The sequence below is a fragment of the Thalassophryne amazonica genome, chromosome 9 (assembly GCF_902500255.1).
Source record: "Thalassophryne amazonica chromosome 9, fThaAma1.1, whole genome shotgun sequence".
NCBI lineage: Eukaryota > Metazoa > Chordata > Actinopteri > Batrachoidiformes > Batrachoididae > Thalassophryne > Thalassophryne amazonica.
In genome coordinates, this window is record NC_047111.1 from 9,464,093 (window position 1) to 9,484,534 (window position 20,442).

General features: G+C 41.2%; 1 protein-coding gene across 1 annotated transcript in view; it reads right to left on the bottom strand.

The window, feature by feature from the left end:
* Positions 1-6,807: 6,807 nt before the first annotated feature.
* The window catches only part of LOC117517266 (enteropeptidase-like), a 213,141-nt gene continuing 199,506 nt past the window's right edge, over positions 6,808-20,442 (bottom strand). Inside the window, exons 21-23 of the mRNA XM_034178213.1 lie at positions 10,589-10,879; positions 8,744-8,919; positions 6,808-6,843 (exon numbers count right to left, since the gene is read on the bottom strand). Coding sequence (XP_034034104.1) covers positions 6,808-6,843; positions 8,744-8,919; positions 10,589-10,879 — 503 coding nt within the window. The remainder of the gene's footprint in view (positions 6,844-8,743; positions 8,920-10,588; positions 10,880-20,442) is intronic.

A 20,442-nucleotide genomic window follows, 5' to 3' on the forward strand; every position in this document is an offset into this window, starting at 1 on the left:
AAACAAACATGAGAGACATATTCAGGTTCTGAAGGTCCCAAGAACATTTCTGTCAAACTTCTTTACTTAAATCGGAATTAACCACTGAAAGCAGGGGTGGTGACCAAGTTGTTACGTGTGCTTGGTTTCAGTGAGGAAGTTTCTTTGTTCAATCCCACTCCTGCCAATTGTCCATGTCATGTAGAACTGCATCAGAAAGACCATCTGATACATCACCACTTTGAAACGGTCACCCATGCCTTCATTGCCTATTGGCTGGATTACTGTAATGCACTTTATTTTGGAGTAAGCCAGTCCTCTCTTGCACGTTTCCAGTTGGTTCAGAACGCTGCCACTTGTCTGCTAACTGGAGTACGACAGAGGGAGCACATTACACCGATCCTCCCGCTCCCCAAACTCGTCACAGTGAACCCATGGATGACAACATGAACATCAACTCTGTGATCAACCTGTCCAAGTCCAGCAACTGCTCCAGAGGCTGTGGAGTTGGTATGAAGAGTGATGCCAAAAGACGCAAGTGTGCTTCTGTTATGTCTGCAATGTAGATGCCGCGCACACGCATTACAACCACTGTTGCCACCACACGTGCGTGACACATTCACAATACATGCGTTATACATCCGTGATTGTTCATCATATATTTGCTATACATTATTAATATATCCGTAATGCATACTGAGACATTTGTCATTTTTGGCCAATTTTGTTGCGGATGACAACGAACACCCGTAATTTGTGTACTCAATTCATGCGCAATAAATCCTCTCCCCAGTGGGACTGGGCCTTTAGGCCTCTTCACTCTCTGTTTTTAAAACCAATCTTAAAACCCACTTTTATTCACTGGCTTTTAACACAATGTGAGACTTTGCTCTGTTTTAGTTGTTTTGTTTATTGCTGTTTTTATTGTTGTTGGGTTCCTTTGTTGTTTTTTGACCTTCATGTAATAATAATAATATAATAATTTATTAATTTATATAGCGACAAATCACGAGTAATGGCCTCAAGGGGCTTCACAGACATTTAAAGGAAGAATAAAATGAAATAAGATTAAAACACAATAAAAAAATGTAACCATAAAAAGGTAAACAAAATAAAATAAATAAAACGAATAAAAAAGACACACAATCAAATAAAATACTAATGATAAAACAGGGAGAACAAATGTGTCTTCAGCCTGGCTTTAAAAGTCTCCAGCGCAGGCAGATCATTCCACAGAGCTGGGGCGCAGTGATAAAAAGCTCTGTAACCCGCTGACTTTTTCTTCACCCTCGGGACACACAATAGTCCTGCACCCTGTGGACGCAGAGCCCTAGCCAGCACATAGGACTCAACCAGGCCGGCCAGATAGGAGGGTGCCAGTCCGTGAACAATTTTATAGGCCAATAGTAATACTTTAAAATCCAATCTCAAAGAGACCAGAAGCCAGTGAAGGGATGCCAGAACCGGTGTAATATGGTCAAACCTTCTGCTTCGTCTCAGAAGTCTGGCAGCAGCATTTTGAACCAGTTGAAGACCCCTGATACTGGACTGTGGTAAACCAGAAAACAAAGCATTACAATAGTCCAATCTAGAACAGCAGAGCGTTGCAGTGATATGACCTGCTGTCACCTTTTATCATCATTCACTTGAGTCTCATGAATGTCACAAATTGCTCTCTGAAAATTAATGATGACAACAACATCCACACAATCAGTCAATCAATCAATTTTTTTATATAGCGCCAAATCACAACAAACAGTTGCCCCAAGGCGCTTTATATTGTAAGGCAAGGCCATACAATAATTATGTAAAACCCCAACGGTCAAAACGACCCCCTGTGAGCAAGCACTTGGCTACAGTGGGAAGGAAAAACTCCCTTTTAACAGGAAGAAACCTCCAGCAGAACCAGGCTCAGGGAGGGGCAGTCTTCTGCTGGGACTGGTTGGGGCTGAGGGAGAGAACCAGGAAAAAGACATGCTGTGGAGGGGAGCAGAGATCAATTACTAATGATTAAATGCAGAGTGGTGCATACAGAGCAAAAAGAGAAAGAAACAATGCATCATGGGAACCCCCCAGCAGTCTACGTCTATAGCAGCATAACTAAGGGATGGTTCAGGGTCACCTGATCCAGCCCTAACTATAAGCTTTAGCAAAAAGGAAAGTTTTAAGCCTAATCTTAAAAGTAGAGAGGGTGTCTGTCTCCCTGATCTGAATTGGGAGCTGGTTCCACAGGAGAGGAGCCTGAAACCTGAAGGCTCTGCCTCCCATTCTACTCTTACAAACCCTAGGAACTACAAGTAAGCCTGCAGTCTGAGAGCGAAGCGCTCTATTGTGGTGACATGATACTACGAGGTCCCTAAGATAAGATGGGACCTGATTATTCAAAACCTTATAAGTAAGAAGAAGAATTTTAAATTCTATTCTAGAATTAACAGGAAGCCAATGAAGAGAGGCCAATATGGGTGAGATATGCTCTCTCCTTCTAGTCCCTGTCAGTACTCTAGCTGCAGCATTTTGAATTAACTGAAGGCTTTTTAGGGAACTTTTAGGACAACCTGATAATAATGAATTACAATAGTCCAGCCTAGAGGAAATAAATGCATGAATTAGTTTTTCAGCATCACTCTGAGACAAGACCTTTCTGATTTTAGAGATATTGCGTAAATGCAAAAAAGCAGTCCTACATATTTGCTTAATATGCGCTTTGAATGACATATCCTGATCAAAAATGACTCCAAGATTTCTCACAGTATTACTAGAGGTCAGGGTAATGCCATCCAGAGTAAGGATCTGGTTAGACACCATGTTTCTAAGATTTGTGGGGCCAAGTACAATAATTTCAGTTTTATCTGAGTTTAAAAGCAGGAAATTAGAGGTCATCCATGTCTTTATGTCTGTAAGACAATCCTGCAGTTTAGCTAATTGGTGTGTGTCCTCTGGCTTCATGGATAGATAAAGCTGGGTATCATCTGCGTATCAATGAAAATTTAAGCAATACCGTCTAATATACTGCCTAAGGGAAGCATGTATAAAGTGAATAAAATTGGTCCTAGCACAGAACCTTGTGGAACTCCATAATTAACTTTAGTCTGTGAAGAAGATTCCCCATTTACATGAACAAATTGTAATCTATTAGACAAATATGATTCAAACCACCGCAGCGCAGTGCCTTTAATACCTATGGCATGCATACAATGCAATGCAACTTACTACACCTTAACTAAAGGGACAGGAAATATACATGACATGCATAAAACTGTTCTCTATTACCTGTGCATAGAACATGTAACTCAGCTAGTGTGGTATATGCAGTAAAACTTGCATATAATGGATTCAGTTTGACCAGGGAATTTTATTCATTATGATCGAAATCTGTTGTACAGTCGGTCTGCTCTGTGTCGGTCTGATCCCGTAAGCTCTCAGAAGCTAAGCAGTGCGGGGCCTGGGTAGTACTTGGATGGGACACCTCTTTGGAACGCCAGCGGCTGTGTGTGTTTCTCCAGGTTACACTGGAGTTGCGTCAGGAAAGGCATCCGGCATAAAACTTGTGCCAAATACCAATGCGGATTTGGCTGTATCCGCTGTGGCGACCCCAACACAAAAAACAAAAAAACAAAAACGATGCAGCTGAATGGACAAGAACAATAATGGTTGAAATCTGTTATATGTATGAAATGGGCAAAATCTGTTATACATATAAATATACAAAATCTGTTATATGTACAGCTGTATGCAAAAGTTTGGGCACCGCTGATAATTTTAATGATTTTCCTTCATAAATCATTGGTTGTTTGGATCAGAAATTTCAGTTAAATATATCATATTGCAGACGAACATACCGATATTTGAGAAGTGAAATTAAGTTTCTAGTATTTACAGTAAGTGTGCAATAATTATTTAAACAAAATTGGGCAGGTGCATAAATTTGGGCACCCTTGTCATTTTAGCACAAAATTGGTTTGGTAACCTCATTGACCCTTGACCTCCTTACACAGGTGAATCCAATCATGAGAAAGGGTATTTAAGGTGGGCATTTGCAAATGTTTTCCCTCTTTGCATCTCTTCTAATGAGTGGCAACATGAGAACAATGTTCATGAATCAGTGACAAAGTTGAAGTTGCGCCGGAGCTGGATCTTTCAACAAGACAATGACCCTAAACACTGCTCAAAATCTACTAAGGCATTCATGCAGAGGAACAAGTACAATGTTTTAGAATGACCATCTCAGTCCCCAGACCTGAATATTATTGAAACTCTGTGGTGTGATTTTAAGTGGGCTGTCCATTATCAGAAACCAACAAACCTGAGATGTTTTGTCAACCAGAATGCAGACTCTCATTGGAAGTTGTAGGAAGCATTTAGAGGCTGTTATGTCTGCAAAAGGAGGATCTACTACAACCCCAATTCCAATGAAGTTGGCACATTGTGTAAAATGTAAATAAAAACAGAATATAATGATTTTCAAATCCTCTTCAACCCATATTCAATTGAATACACCACAAAGACAATATATTTAATGTTCAAACTGATAAACTTTATTGTTTTTTGTGCAAATATTTGCTCATTTTGAAATGGATGCCTACAACACGTTTCAAAAAAGCTGGGACAGTGGTACGTTTACTACTATGTTACATCACCTTTCCTTGTAACAATACTCAATAAGCATTTGGGAATTGAGGACACTAATTGTTTAAGCTTTGTAGGTGGAATTCTTTCCCATTCTTGCTTGATGTACGACTTCAGCTGTTCAACAGTCCGGGGTCTCCGTTGTCGTATTTTGCGCTTCATAATGCGCCACACATTTTCAATGGGCGACAGGTCTGGACTGCAGGCAGGCCAGTCTACAACCCCTGGCAATAATTATGGAATCACCGGCCTCGGAGGATGTTCATTCAGTTTAATTTTGTAGAAAAAAAAGCAGATCACAGACATGACACAAAACTAAAGTCATTTCAAACGGCAACTTTCTGGCTTTAAGAAACACGATAAGAAATAAGGAAAAAAAATTGTGACAGTCAGTAACGGTTACTTTTTTAGGCCAAGCAGAGGGAAAAAAATATGGACTCACTCAATTCTGAAGAATAAATTATGGAATCACCCTGTAAATTTTTATCCCCAAAACTAACACCTGCATCAAATCAGATCTGCTCATTAGTCTGCATCTAAAAAGGAGTGATCACACCTTGGAGAGCTGTTGCACCAAGAGGACTGACATGAATCATGGCTCCAACACATTAGAGATGTCAACTGAAACAAAGGAGAGGATTATCAAACTCTTAAAAGAGGGTAAATCATCACGCAATGTTGCAAAAGATGTTGGTTGTTCACAGTCGGCTGTGTCTAAACTCTGGACCAAATACAAACAACATGGGAAGGTTGTTAAAGGCAAACATACTGGTAGACCAAGGAAGACATCAAAGCATCAAGACAGAAAACTTAAAGCAATATGTCTCAAAAATCGAAAATGCACAACAAAACAAATGAGGAACGAATGGGAGGAAACTGGTGTCAACATCTGTGACCGAACTGTAAGAAACTGCCTAAAGGAAATGGGATTTACATACAGAAAAGCTAAACGAAAGCCATCATTAAAACCTAAACAGAAAAAAACAAGGTTACAATGGGCTAAGGAAAAGCAGTTGTGGACTGTGGATGACTGGATGAAAGTCATATTCAGTGATGAATCTCGAATCTGCATTGGGCAAGGTGATGATGCTGGAACTTTTGTTTGGTGCCGTTCCAATGAGATTTATAAAGATGACTGCCTGAAGAGAACATGTAAATTTCCACAGTCATTGATGATATGGGGCTGCATGTCAGGTAAAGGCACTGGGGAGATGGCTGTCATTACATCATCAATAAATGCACAAGTTTACGTTGATATTTTGGACACTTTTCTTATCCCATAAATTGAAAGGATGTTTGGGGATGATGAAATCATTTTTCAAGATGATAATGCATCTTGCCATAGAGCAAAAACTGTGAAAATGTTCCTTGCAAAAAGACACATAGAGTCAATGTCATGGCCTGCAAATAGTCCGGATCTTAATCCAGTTGAAAATCTTTGGTGGAAGTTGAAGAAAATGGTCCATGACAAGGCTCCAACCTGCAAAGCTGATCTGGCAACAGCAATCAGAGAAAGTTGGAGCCAGATTGATGAAGAGTACTGTTTGTCACTCATTAAGTCCATGCCTCAGAGACTGCAAGCTGTTATAAAAGCCAGAGGTGGTGCAACAAAATACTAGTGATGTGTTGGAGCGTTCTTTTGTTTTTCATGATTCCATAATTTTTTCCTCAGAATTGAGTGATTCCATATTTTTTTTTCCCTCTGCTTGGTCTAAAAAAGTAACTGTTACTGACTGCCAGTATTTTTTTTCTTGATTTCTTATAGTGTTTCTTAAAGCCAGAAAGTTGCCATTTGAAATGAATTTAGTTTTGTGTCATGCCTGCGATCTGCTTTTTTTGTACAAAATTAAACAACTGAATGAACATCCTCCGAGGCCGGTGATTCCATAATTTTTGCCAGGGGTTGTAGTACCCGCACTCTTTTACTATGAAGCCATGCTGTTGTAACACATGCAGAGTGTGGCTTGGCATTGTCTTGCTAAAAAAACAGGGACTTCCCTGAAAAAGATGTTGCTTGGATGGCAGCTTGTGTTGCTCCAAAACCTGGATGTACCTTTCAGCACTGATTGTGCCATCACAGATGTGTAAGTTGCCAGTGTCAGTGCCAACACTGTCAAGCTATGTATATATTTTTTATTTTTTTGTCCCGCTTGAAAGGACCGGGGGAGAAGCAGGACGCGAGGCCAACTCAGCATTTAACACTTATTGTTTTACCAGTGCAATATGCAGGTTGAAAACCTGAGAAAAAGAAGAGAAAGGGAAAAGTAGAAAATGCAGATTAGAGCAAGACGAGGGTAATCTATTTACAAAATAAGGTTTAGATTCTCGTTAGTTGTTGCCAATTATGAACTTAAACGTACAGTTTTAATTTACAGAGTTTTAGCCTACAGTTTTCCAAGTTCCAACTGCAACCTCCAATCTGTAATTTGACATTAGACTTCTTAATCCAAAATTGTAACTTTCAATTTTTCACTAAGAGTTTTTAATACATGATTTTATACACAAGATTTTTCTATTTTACAATTCCACTATGAACTTTTTTTCAGTGTTTTTTAACTATGGATTTTAAATACAAATTAATTAAATAAACACTTTGAAGATAAAGGAGTTTATTTCAAAGTGATCTTCATTTTTCCACTACAGTTATGAAATAAAATGCCATTATATCCTTTTATTCCTGCATAAAAGGATATAATGGCCTTTGCTTATGAATAAACCTAAATTAAAGTACAATATTTGTCTAAATTGTCAAACAAACATTCTGTCCAACTGAATATTTCTCATGCTGAATACAGCTTACAAACAAATTTATCCACCAAACAAATGTTTGTTGACTAAATCCACCAACTAACTCAGGTTTGGATCAGTCTTGAACCAGTTTTATCTAAAATCTCGCAGTAATACAAATACCCTGATCATATTTCATGATTATAGTTGTTAAAGTAACAAATAAACTAGAACGTTTGGCTCAAACTCATCAACAATGTCCCTGCTTGCTCCCACTACACTGAATCGGTGTGTCGTCACACCTGCTCACTGTTACTTATCAGTGCAGAGTGAACACTCACTTATTTGCAACCACCAATCAAGGGTCACGGGGTACACCCAGGACAGGACGCCCGTCTGTAGCAGGGCCACAAACAGACAAACAAACACATTCACTCCCACTCGCACACATATGGACAATTTAAAGATTCCAATCCACCTAACCTGCATGTCTTTGGATGTGGGAGGAAACTGGAGCACCCGGAGGAAACCCACACAAACATCGGGAGAACATGCAAACTCCACACAGAAAGGCCACAGGCGGGACTTGAACCCACGACCTCCTCGCTGTGAGGCAAGAGTGCTAACCACTCAGCCACCATGCTGCTGCAGAGGGAACATTCCAGGCCAAACTCCTGTACAATGCTTCAATCTAGCGGCCATTTAGAGACACTACACTAAATAAAGAGGTGAAACAGAGGAACAGATGGAGATTAAAGAAAGAAGTTTTAGTTATTATTCTTTTCTTCTTCTTTGGTTTGGCCACAACACTTCCCAGTTGAGCTCCTGGTGGGAACCCAAGGAGGTCACAGTTAGTTTCTTATGGGACTTGTCCATCTTGTTCTTCATTCGGTAGCAGAACGATGAGACTTCTTTGAAGAGTCGTAGCTGCAGTTTTGTTCTCGCCTTTTTGTTTTGTAGGGGTTATTGGGACTGGATAGCTTAGGAATACACTTATGTTGGCATCTCTAACAATTCCTTTTCTGTCTTTGTCAACCTTCACCACTCTTTTAAGCTTGTACTGGTTTCTTAGTGCATTTTGTATCACCGACAGCAATATTTTGCTCCTTTGTGTGCCATTTGCTCCTCCTGCTAGCTGACACCACTTCTTCCAGAACTTTGCTGACTTCTGATTGGATGCTTTGAAGTCTTTTGTGAGAGTAGTTGCCAAGTCAGAAGAGTCACCTTTTGGATTAGCCTGACCAAGCAGCAGACTGTTGGGGTTAACATATCGAATGCAATCCTCTCTGCTTTGTACTTGTGCATCGATCTGTCTTTCGTTCACGAGACTGGCAGCTATGAACAAGAATGTCTGGAATTCACCCCAGGTAAAACTTCCATCGCCAGCCAGATTGTTTAAGGCTTTTTTTACCAGCCGAACTGCAGCTTCTTCAGCGCCATTTCGTTGTGGTGAGTCTGCAGGGTGGAACTTCCAGGACCATTCTGTTCCATCTTTTGCAACTTTGTCCTCTACTTTGGTCTTGTCCAGATGTTCTAGATATCTGTACAGCTCCTCTAGCGTGGGCTTGCTTCCCACAAAGTTCGAACCTGGATCAGACCAAAGCATTTTAGGATGACCTCTGAGTGCTGTAAACCTCTGCTAGGCTAGAAGAAATCCTTCAGAGGATTGGTCACTAACAATGTCTGTATGTACAGCTCTTGAAGCCATGCAACAGAAGACAATGCCCCATACCTTAACTTTTTCTCTTTTCCTTACTTCATCCTTTACCATGTATGGTCCAAAGACATCCAAAGTGGTGTATTCAAAGGGTTTGGCAGGTTTTACTCTCTCAGGAGGAAGATCACCCATTATTTGCTGACAGACCTTTGCTCTGGCTTTCCTGCAGGTTACACAGCAGTCAACAACTTGTTTAGCAAGTCTTCTTCTCTGACCACCAAAGCTTTTCTCCTCATTCTTAGGAGTGTCCCTGCAATTCCTTCATGGTTTGCATTGTGGGCTTCTCTGGCAAGTAAAGTGGAAATCCAATGTTTGCATGGGAGGACAGGAACAGCACAATGCTCTTCAGTGAAGAATTGGAACTGTCCTCCACACACCAGGAGTCCATCACTGTCTTTGAACACAACCAACCTTTTCAGAGCTGTGTCTGGAAACGTTTAACCTTCTTGGGCTGCCAGAAGTAGGTCTCTGAATGCATCCTGGCACTCAGTCGGAGTTAATCCAGGTATGTTTCATGAGGTGTTGAATTTTACCTGCCCTTTTCTCAACCATGATTGAGCTGCCCGCCACGTCCAAGCCACTACATCAACAAGTCTTTCCAGGTTGCTAAAGTTTTCTAAGGTTATGAGTGTTCTGACCGAGCCACATGGAGCTCTGATGCCTGTCTTATCTTCTTTCTTCTGGGGTGTTCGCTGTGCGTCCATGTTGGCCTGATTTCTGGTGGTAAAAGCTGTAAAGACCTTCCTCTGGAGCTTGTTTACACTTTTAGTGATGTGGGCTGCAACTTTTGCAAGTGATTTTGTGGGCCACTCACCCGCTGGCAGGTTCAGAAAATCCGGGCCCTTTTGCCATGTAGATTCCTCCTGCAGTTCCTCAGTCAAGCTCCCCCTTGTTATGATGTCAGCAATGTTTAGCTCCCCTGGAATCCACCACCAATCTGTCGCGGGTGCAGACTTCTGGATCTCACCAACACAATTAGCAAAAAATGGTCTGATAGCCATAGCTGTCTCTTTGGATGGCTCCCAGTACTGTCTGGCTGTCCACTAAGTGAAACCACTGTTCCACATGCATCCTTGCATGTCTCTCCAAATGCTTGCGAAGTCGGGCAGCAAAAATAGCTCCACAGATTTCAGCTTTTACAGCTTCACCCTTCTGATCCAGGGGTGTTAATTTGGCCTTTGCCTCCATAAACCGGACATCAGCTCCATCTGTTGGGTGCCATTGAAGATACATTACAGCCCCAAAAGTGCTGTCACTTCCATCAGAGAAGGTTATCGCTGTTGGACTGTCCATCCAGTCAGTTGGCGTGAAGCTTCTGAGGAACTTGATGTTATTCAGAACCGCATACTCCTCAAAGAGTTTTATAGCCTCCTCTCTAAGGTCTTGGGATAGTGGTTTGTACCAGGATAGTGCCTCTTAGTTTTAGTGGTGCAACTAGACCGATTGGGTCATAGAGTCCAGCCACCTGGCTTAACAGCTCTCTCCAGCTTAGAGGATGTGGTGTCCCTGACCTTATCTCTTCTCTTGTGAGATTCTTACCAAGTCTCATTTCCTTTTTCTTTTTAGAGAAATTGATTGAGGTAAGCATGTACCGCTTGCCCTCCGCCATATCATAGCCGATTCCAAGGGCCTTGTTATCATCATCCCTCATCTGATTCGGAAGGATGATAGTTTTCCTCAGAGCTTGATTCTGGAGGTCTCTATCTTGTGTTTGGACCTGTCCAGTATTCACTTGCCTCCCACTGTGGCCAGACCATACCCAGGGTTTCAGAGAGAAGCCACCTGCCTTCAGGATCTCATCCACTCCTTGAGTGATCTTTCCCAGAGACTCTAGACTGTTGTGGGATGTGAGTATATCATCTGCATAACTGTCTTCTTCAAGGACACTTCATTCCTATTCCTGATTAATAAACGCAGGTAACTTAGCCATCTCTCTCATGGCCAGTTGTGTGATGCACCCTGCTGCTCTGTCACCCATATTTACTCTTATAATGGCATACTCTTCCATCTTTCTAGCAGGATGGTCTCGCCAGAGAAATCAGTGTAAGCGCATCTCACGGTCTTCCAACCAGATAGAGTTGTACATTATTTTTGATGTCACCTAACGCAGCATGCACACCTCATCTAAATCGTAGCAGAACAGCTCGGATGGGATTGAGTACATCTGGTCCTTTGAGCAGTATGTCGTTCATGCTTTGTCCTTTGAACTTCTGGCTGCTATTCCACACTAGTCAGACTGGAGTCATGACAGAGTGGGTATTTGGGGCAACCAGATGGCTTATATATCAGACAGGGCCTCTCTGTGAGCTTTACGGCTGCAGGTTGTTCTACCATTTCGTGTATGCCTTGTATTGCTGTTTTCCACTCTGGTTCCCTGTTTAGCTGCTGTTCTGTTCTTAGAAACGTAGCTTGAACAGTGCTCCTGTTGTTCGGTAGTGAGGCAGGGTCTTGTGACCATGGATACTTTGTGTCCTAGTGTGAGGAGTCAATGTGAACATCTGCCTTGGCATAGGTGAGACCCTCTTTAATTATTTCCAACTCCTTTTCCTCAGCCAGTGTTATGTCGTTGCCGCCCGGCTGGCAATTACCACACCGACAACCTCCGCATTTAGGCTCACAGGAAGCACCAATGCTCTCCCATCTCCACCATTCCAGAAAGTCTCTGGTAGAGTCTGTGACCAATGTGTTCGTAATATTATGCAACAGAGATGCTTTCAGCTTGGGGCAGTCTTTGCTTATTTCCTCATATCTGATTGCAGCTGTTTGAATTGATCTTGCAAAATGGGTCTTTGATTGGTGTGTTGGCAAATAAGTCAGGGTGGGCTCCTCCAACAGTCTTGTCCAGTGGACTGTCCCACAAGAAAAGCAACTTTCACTCTTTGCAGGGCAAGTCTTCCCTCATGGTGGCTGATTAGCAACTCAACCTCCATTGGCCGTCTTCACCCTTCCAAGTCAACTTCAGGAAAGAAGTTTTGAAGTTTACAATTTACAATTTCTTAATGGACTTTTGCAATTTCATCCAATCCATAGCAAACAAGTTCATGTAACCTTTTTTAGCCCCTGAGACTGTCCAAGTACGCACCCTGAGGAGATATTGCTTTGTGTTAACAGTCAAAGTCACACCACCAACACTGTACAGGACAAAGACCACTTTTTCACATCGCAATCTGAGCCGATCAGCAGTTTTGTGCGTGATGTAGTTTGTGTCTGTGAGCACATGCTCTGCCAGGCAGCAATGCATTATGGGTAGCATAAGGTAATCTCAGACGTTCACGACAGGACAAATGCATTTCAGACACTGTTCAGGGGTCACAGATAACAGCATTATATTCTAGTGCCTAAAGCTCTCGTGAATATATTCTCTGGGTATATAGACGTTAGTGTATTTGCGTTTGTTAAATTTCACGCATCTTAAATGTAGCAGACACGGATTATCTGGAATTTTGTTTGACATTTTTTCAAGGCCGCTACTGCCATCTACAACAACAGAGGAACAGTTGGAGATTAAAGAAAGAGGTTTTAGTTATTCTTTTCTTCTTCTTTGGCCACAACAAACACACCCCCGTACCATCACAGATGCTGGCTTTTGAACTTTGCACTTTTAACAATCTGGATGGTTTCTTTCCTCTTTTGTCCAGAGGACAGGATGTCCATGATTTTGAAAAACAATTTGAAATGTGGACTCATCAGACCACAGCACACTTTTCCACTTTGCGTCTGTCCATTTCAAATGAGCTTGGGCCCAGAGAAGGTGGCGGCGTTTCTGGATATTGTTGATGTATGGCTTTCGCTTTGCATGGTAGAGTTTTAACTTGCACTTGTAGATGTAGAGACGAACTGTGTTAACTGACAATGGTTTTCTGAAGTGTTCCTGAGCATCGTGGTAAGATCCTTTACACAATGATGTTGGTTTTTAATGCAGTGGTGCCTGAGGGATCAAAGGTCATGGACATTCAATGTTGGTTTTCGGCCTCGCCGCTTATGTGTAGAAAGTTCTCCAGATTCTCTGAATCTTCTGATTATATTATGGACTGTAGATGATGAAATCCCTTCCTTCCTTCAATTCCTTGCAATTGAACGTTGAGAAACATTGTTCTTAAAGTGTAAACTATTTTTTCATGCACTTGTTCACAAAGTGGTGATTCTCGCCCCATCTTTGCTTGTGAACTGCTGAGCCTTTTGGGGATGCTCCTTTTATACCCAATCATGACACTTAACTGTTTCCAATTAGGTGTTCTTTGAGCATTCATCAACTTTCCCAGTCTTTTGTTGCCCCGTCCCAACTTTTTTGAAATGTGTTTCAGGCATCCATTTCAAAATGAGCAAATATTTGCACAAAAACAATAAAATTTATCAGTTTGAACATTAAATATCTTGTCTTTGTGGTGTATTCAATTGAATATAGGTTGAAGAGGATTTAAAAATCATTGTATTCTGTTTTTATTTACATTTTACACATCATCCCAACTTCACTGGAATTTGGGTTGTAAATATTGATGTATTTTTCTGTTGGGGTGCCCAAATTTATGCACCTGCCTAATTTTGTTTCAATAATTATTGCACACTTTCCGTAAATCCTATAAACTTCATTTCACTTCTTAAATATCACTGTGGTTGTCTGCTATATGATATATTTAACTGAATTTTCTGATCTAAACAACCAATGATTTATAAAGGAAAATCATGAAAATCATCAGGGGTGCCCAAACTATTACATACAACTTGTATGTAATAGATTAGTTACAGTCAGGAGGCACTGAATGATCTACGGGGAATCCTGAATCAGGACCTGCCTCATTTAATGACCGGCTCAAAAATTTGTCTGCAAAAAATAAATGCCTGCCCTAAATAAACAGATTTTGGACTGTGGGAGGAAACCAGAGGAAACCCACACAGACACAGGGAGAAAACTCCACACAGAAAGGGCAGGAATCAATCCCACGACCTTCTTGCTGTGAGACACCAGTGCTACCCATGAAGGCACCATGCCGCTGAGGAAGGAGTGAAACCAGAAAAGTGACAAATCACAGACCATTAGTAGGTGCATATCAGGCTCCAGGGAGGGTTCACAGCCCCACAGTGGGCTGTGATCTAAAGCGGTTTCGTTCGACACACCCAGGGATATGTGTGAAACTTAACACCATATTACAGTGTAGGCAGCAAAAAGCATTTTGTTAATAATCACCAGCCTTGAATTACGCCCTGCCCCATTTAGGTACCGTGTCTGAATACGGTTTGAAAAAATAAATGAAACATGAAATATGATACCCACTTCCCTCAAATCTGCGAGTGTCAGTGCTGAACACTGGGCACATCCAGACTGCTCTGTCTGGAACATGTGAAGGGTTTTTAATGGACATACATTAACATGGGGTGGACGTTTTGTCTGATGTGAGTGAAAATCTGTTATACAAAATCTAGTACATGCGGTGATTATCACATAGAAAACACCACAAAAGCACTGGGACTTTTGCTTTTGTCCGGAGAGTGCAAATGTAATGGTTTAGGTGAGATTTACTGGAATAATAGTTTTAACTATATTTTGTAGTTTATGTTGTGTATATATGATAGAAATGAATCCGAAATGAACACTGACAATAACAAAACTCATAAAATGAACATCGTACAATGAACCCTTGTGGCCTCCGCTTATAAAATAAAAAATAAATAAAGTAAAGATTGTATAAATATATAAATATATATACTCATAACAACAATACAAAAGAAATGTGCACAAACAAAACAACTCAGTCAGTGCACCAGAATTTCAAAACATAGCCAAACGTGCAACAGTGCATAAACGAAATCAATCAATCAACTTTTTTCTTGTATAGCGCCAAATCACAACAAACAGTTGCCCCAAGGCGCTCCACATTGCAAGGCAAGGCCATACAATAATTATGAAACACAGTCTACGTCTAAAGCAACATAACCAAGGGATGGTCCAGGGTCACCCGATCCAGCCCTAACTATAAGCCTTAGCGAAAAGGAAAGTTTTAAGCCTAATCTTAAAAGTAGAGAGGGTATCTGTCTCCCTGATCTGAATTGGGAGCTGGTTCCACAGGAGAGGAGCCTGAAAGCTGAAGGCTCTGCCTCCCATTCTACTCTTACAAACCCTAGGAACTACAAGTAAGCCCGCAGTCTGAGAGCGAAGCGCTCTAATGGGGTAATATGGTACTACGAGGTCCCTAAGATAAGATGGGACCTGATTATTCAAAACCTTATAAGTAAGAAGAAGAATTTTAAATTCTATTCTAGCATTAACAGGAAGCCAATGAAGGGAGGCCAACACGGGTGAGATATGCTCTCTCCTGCTAGTCCCCGTCAGTACTCTAGCTGCAGCATTCTGAACCAACTGAAGGCTTTTTAGGGAACTTTTAGGACAACCTGATAATAATGAATTACAATAGTCCAGCCTAGAGGAAACAAATGCATGAATTAGTTTTTCAGCATCACTCTGAGACAAGACCTTTCTGATTTTAGAGATATTGCGTAAATGCAAAAGGCAGTCCTACATATTTGTTTAATATGCGCTTTGAATGACATATCCTGATCAAAAATAACTCCAAGATTTCTCACAGTATTACTAGAGATCAGGGAAATGCCATCCAGAGTAACGATCTGGTTAGACACCATGCTTCTAAGATTTGTGGGGCCAAGTACAATAACTTCAGTTTTATCTGAGTTTAAAAGCAAGAAATTAGAGGTCATCCATGTCTTTATGTCTGTAAGACAATCCTGCAGTTTAGCTAATTGGTGCGTATCCTCTGGCTTCATGGATAGATAAAGCTGGGTATCATCTGCGTAACAATGAAAATTTAAGCAATACCGTCTAATAATACTGCCCAAGGGAAGCATGTATAAAGTGAATAAAATTGGTCCTAGCACAGAACCTTGTGGAACTCCATAATTAACTTTAGTCTGTGAAGAAGATTCCCCATTTACATGAACAAACTGTAATCTATTAGACAAATATGATTCAAACCACCGCAGCGCAATGCCTTTAATACCTATGACATGCTCTAATCTCTGTAATAAAATTTTATGGTCAACAGTATCAAAAGCAGCACTGAGGTCCAACAGAACAAGCACAGAGATAAGTCCACTGTCCGAAGCCATAAGAAGATCATTTGTAACCTTCACTAATGCTGTTTCTGTACTATGATGAATTCTAAAACCTGACTGAAACTCTTCAAATAGACCATTCCTCTGCAGGTGATCAGTTAGCTGTTTTACAACTACCCTCTCAAGAATCTTTGAGAGAAAAGGAAGGTTGGAGATTGGCCTATAATTAGCTAAGATAGCTGGGTCAAGTGATGGCTTTTTAAGTAATGGTTTAATTACTGCCACCTTAAAGGCCTGTGGTACATAACCAACTAACAAAGATAGATTGATCATATTTAAGATTGAAGCATTAAATAATGGTAGGACTTCCTTGAGCAGCCTGGCAGGAATGGGGTCTAATAAGCATGTTGATGGTTTGGATGAAGTAACTAATGAAAATAACTCAGACAGAACAATCGGAGAGAAAGAGTCTAACCAAATACCGGCATCACTGAAAGCAGCCAAAGATAACGATACATCTTTGGGATGGTTATGAGTAATTTTTTCTCTAATAGTCAAAATTTTGTTAGCAAAGAAAGTCATGAAGTCATTACTAGTTAAAGTTAATGGAATACTCAGCTCAATAGAGCTCTGACTCTTTGTCAGCCTGGCTACAGTGCTGAAAAGAAACCTGGGGTTGTTCTTATTTTCTTCAATTAGTGATGAGTAGAAAGATGTCCTAGCTTCACGAAGGGCTTTCTTATAGAGCAACAAACTCTTTTTCCAGGCTAAGTGAAGATCTTCTAAATTAGTGAGACGCCATTTCCTCTCCAACTTACGGGTTATCTGCTTTAAGCTACGAGTTTGTGAGTTATACCACGGAGTCAGACACTTCTGATTTAAAGCTCTCTTTTTCAGAGGAGCTACAGCATCCAAAGTTGTCTTCAATGAGGATGTAAAGCTATTGACAAGATACTCTAACTCCCTTACAGAGTTTAGGTAGCTACTCTGCTCTGTGTTGGTATATGACATTAGAGAACATAAAGAAGGAATCATATCCTTAAACCTAGTTACAGCGCTTTCTGAAAGACTTCTAGTGTAATGAAACTTATTCCCCACTGCTGGGTAGTCTATCAGGGTAAATGTAAATGTTATTAAAAAATGATCAGACAAAAGGGAGTTTTCAGGGAATACTGTTAAGTCTTCTATTTCCATACCATAAGTCAGAACAAGATCTAAAATATGATTAAAGTGGTGGGTGGACTCATTTACTTTTTGAGCAAAGCCGATAGAGTCTAATAATAGATTAAATGCAGTGTTGAGGCTGTCATTCTCAGCATCTGTGTGGATGTTAAAATCGCCCACTATAATTATCTTATCTGAGCTAAGCACTAAGTCAGACAAAAGGTCTGAAAATTCACAGAGAAACTCACAGTAACGACCAGGTGGACGATAGATAATAACAAATAAAACTGGTTTTTGGGACTTCCAATTTGGATGGACAAGACTAAGAGACAAGCTTTCAAATGAATTAAAGCTCTGTCTGGGTTTTTGATTAATTAATAAGCTGGAATGGAAGATTGCTGCTAATCCTCCGCCCCGGCCCGTGCTACGAGCATTCTGACAGTTAGTGTGACTCGGGGGTGTTGACTCATTTAAACTAACATATTCATCCTGCTGTAACCAAGTTTCTGTTAGGCAGAATAAATCAATACGTTGATCAATTATTATATCATTTACCAACAGGGACTTAGAAGAAAGAGACCTAATGTTTAATAGACCACATTTAACTGTTTTAGTCTGTGGTGCAATTGAAGGTGCTATATTATTTTTTCTTTTTGAATTTTTATACTTAAATAGATTTTTGCTAGTTATTGGTGGTCTGGGAGCAGGCACCGTCTCTACGTGGATGGGGTAATAGGGGGATGGCAGGGGGAGAGAAGCTGCAGAGAGGTGTATAAGACCACAGCTCTGCCTCCTGGTCCCAACGCTAGACAGTCACAGTTTGGAGGATCCCATAAAATTGGCCAGATTTCTAGAAATGAGAGCTGCTCCCTCTAAAGTGGGATGGATGCCGTCTCTCCTAACAAGACCAGGTTTTCCCCAGAAGCTTTGCCAATTATCAATGAAGCCCACCTCATTTTTTGGACACCACTCAGACAGCCAGCAATTCAAGGAGAACATGCGGCTAAACATGTCACTCCCGGTCTGATTGGGGAGGGGCCCAGAGAAAACAACAGAGTCCGACATTGTTTTTGCAAAGTTACACACCGATTCAATGTTAATTTTAGTGACCTCCGATTGGCGTAACCGAGTGTCATTACTGCCGACGTGAATTACAATCTTACCAAATTTACGCTTAGCCTTAGCCAGCAATTTCAAATGTCCTTCGATGTCACCTGCTCTGGCCCCCGGAAGACAATTGACAATGGTTGCTGGTGTCGCTAACTTCACATTTCTCAAAACAGAGTCGCCAATAACCAGAGTTTGATCCTCGGCGAGTGTATCGTCGAGTGGGGAAAAACGGTTAGAGATGTGAACGGGTTGACGGTGTACACGGGGCTTCTGTTTAGGACTACGCTTCCTCCTCACAGTCACCCAGTCAGCCTGCCTTCCCGACTGCACGGGGTCTGCCAGGGGGGAACTAACGGCGGCTAAGCTACCTTGGTCCGCACCGACTACAGGGGCCTGGCTAGCTGTAGAATTTTCCACGGTGCGGAGCCGAGCCTCCAATTCGCCCAGCCTGGCCTCCAAAGCTACGAATAAGCTGCACTTATTACATGTACCGTTACTGCTAAAAGAGGCCGAGGAATAACTAAACATTTCACACCCAGAGCAGAAAAGTACGGGAGAGACAGGAGAAGCCGCCATGCTAAAACGGCTAAGAGCTAGTAGCTACGCTAAGCTAGCGGATTCCCAAACAGGGAATCCGACACTAGACAGGCTGTGGAGCAGCACAGGTAACGCACGACAACAGTGCTAAAATAAAATAAAAATCCACTAGACAGGCTGTGGAGCAGCACAGGTAACGCACGACAACAGTGCTAAAATAAAATAAAATAAAAATAAAAATCCACTGGACAGGCTGTGGAGCAGCACAGGCAACGCACGACAACAGTGCTAAAACAAAATAAAAATCCACTAGACAGGCTGTGGAGCAGCACAGGTAACGCACGACAACAGTGCTAAAATAAAATAAAAATCCACTAGACAGGCTGTGGAGCAGCACAGGCAACGCACGACAACAGTGCTAAAACAAAATAAAAATCCACTAGACAGGCTGTGGAGCAGCACAGGCAACGCACGACAACAGTGCTAAAACAAAATAAAAATCCACTAGACAGGCTGTGGAGCAGCACAGGTAACGCACGACAACAGTGCTAAAATAAAATAAAAATCCACTAGACAGGCTGTGGAGCAGCACAGGTAACGCACAACAACAGTGCTAAAAAATAAAATAAAATAAAAATAAAAATCCACTGGACAGGCTGTGGAGCAGCACAGGCAACGCACGACAACAGTGGTAAAAAATAAAATAAAAATCCACTAGACAGGCTGTGGAGCAGCACAGGTAACGCACAACAACAGTGCTAAAAAATAAAATAAAATAAAAATAAAAATCCACTGGACAGGCTGTGGAGCAGCACAGGTAACGCACAACAACAGTGCTAAAAAATAAAATAAAATAAAAATAAAAATCCACTGGACAGGCTGTGGAGCAGCACAGGCAACGCACGACAACAGTGGTAAAAAATAAAATAAAAATCCACTGGACAGGCTGTGGAGCAGCACAGGTAACGCACGACAACAGTGCTAAAAAAATAAATAAATAAATAAATAAAATAAATAAATAAATAAAATAAAATAAAATAATAAAATAAAAATCCACTGGACAGGCTGTGGAACAGCACAGGCAACGCACGACAACAGCGCCAAAAAATAAAATAAAAATCCACTGGACAGGCTGTGGAGCAGCACAGGTAACGCACGACAACAGTGCTAAAAAATAAAATAAAAATCCACTGGACAGGCTGTGGAGCAGCACAGGTAACGCACGACAACAGCGCCAAAAAATAAAATAAAAATCCACTGAACAGGCTGTGGAGCAGCACAGGTAACGCACGACAACAGTGCTAAAAAATAAAATAAAAATCCACTGAACAGGCTGTGGAGCAGCACAGGTAACGCACGACAACAGTGCTAAAAAATAAAATAAAAATCCACTGGACAGGCTGTGGAGCAGCACAGGTAACGCACGACAACAGTGCTAAAATAAAATAAAAATCCACTAGGCAGGCTGTGGAGCAGCACGACAACAGTGCTAAAAAATAAAATAAAAATAAAAACGA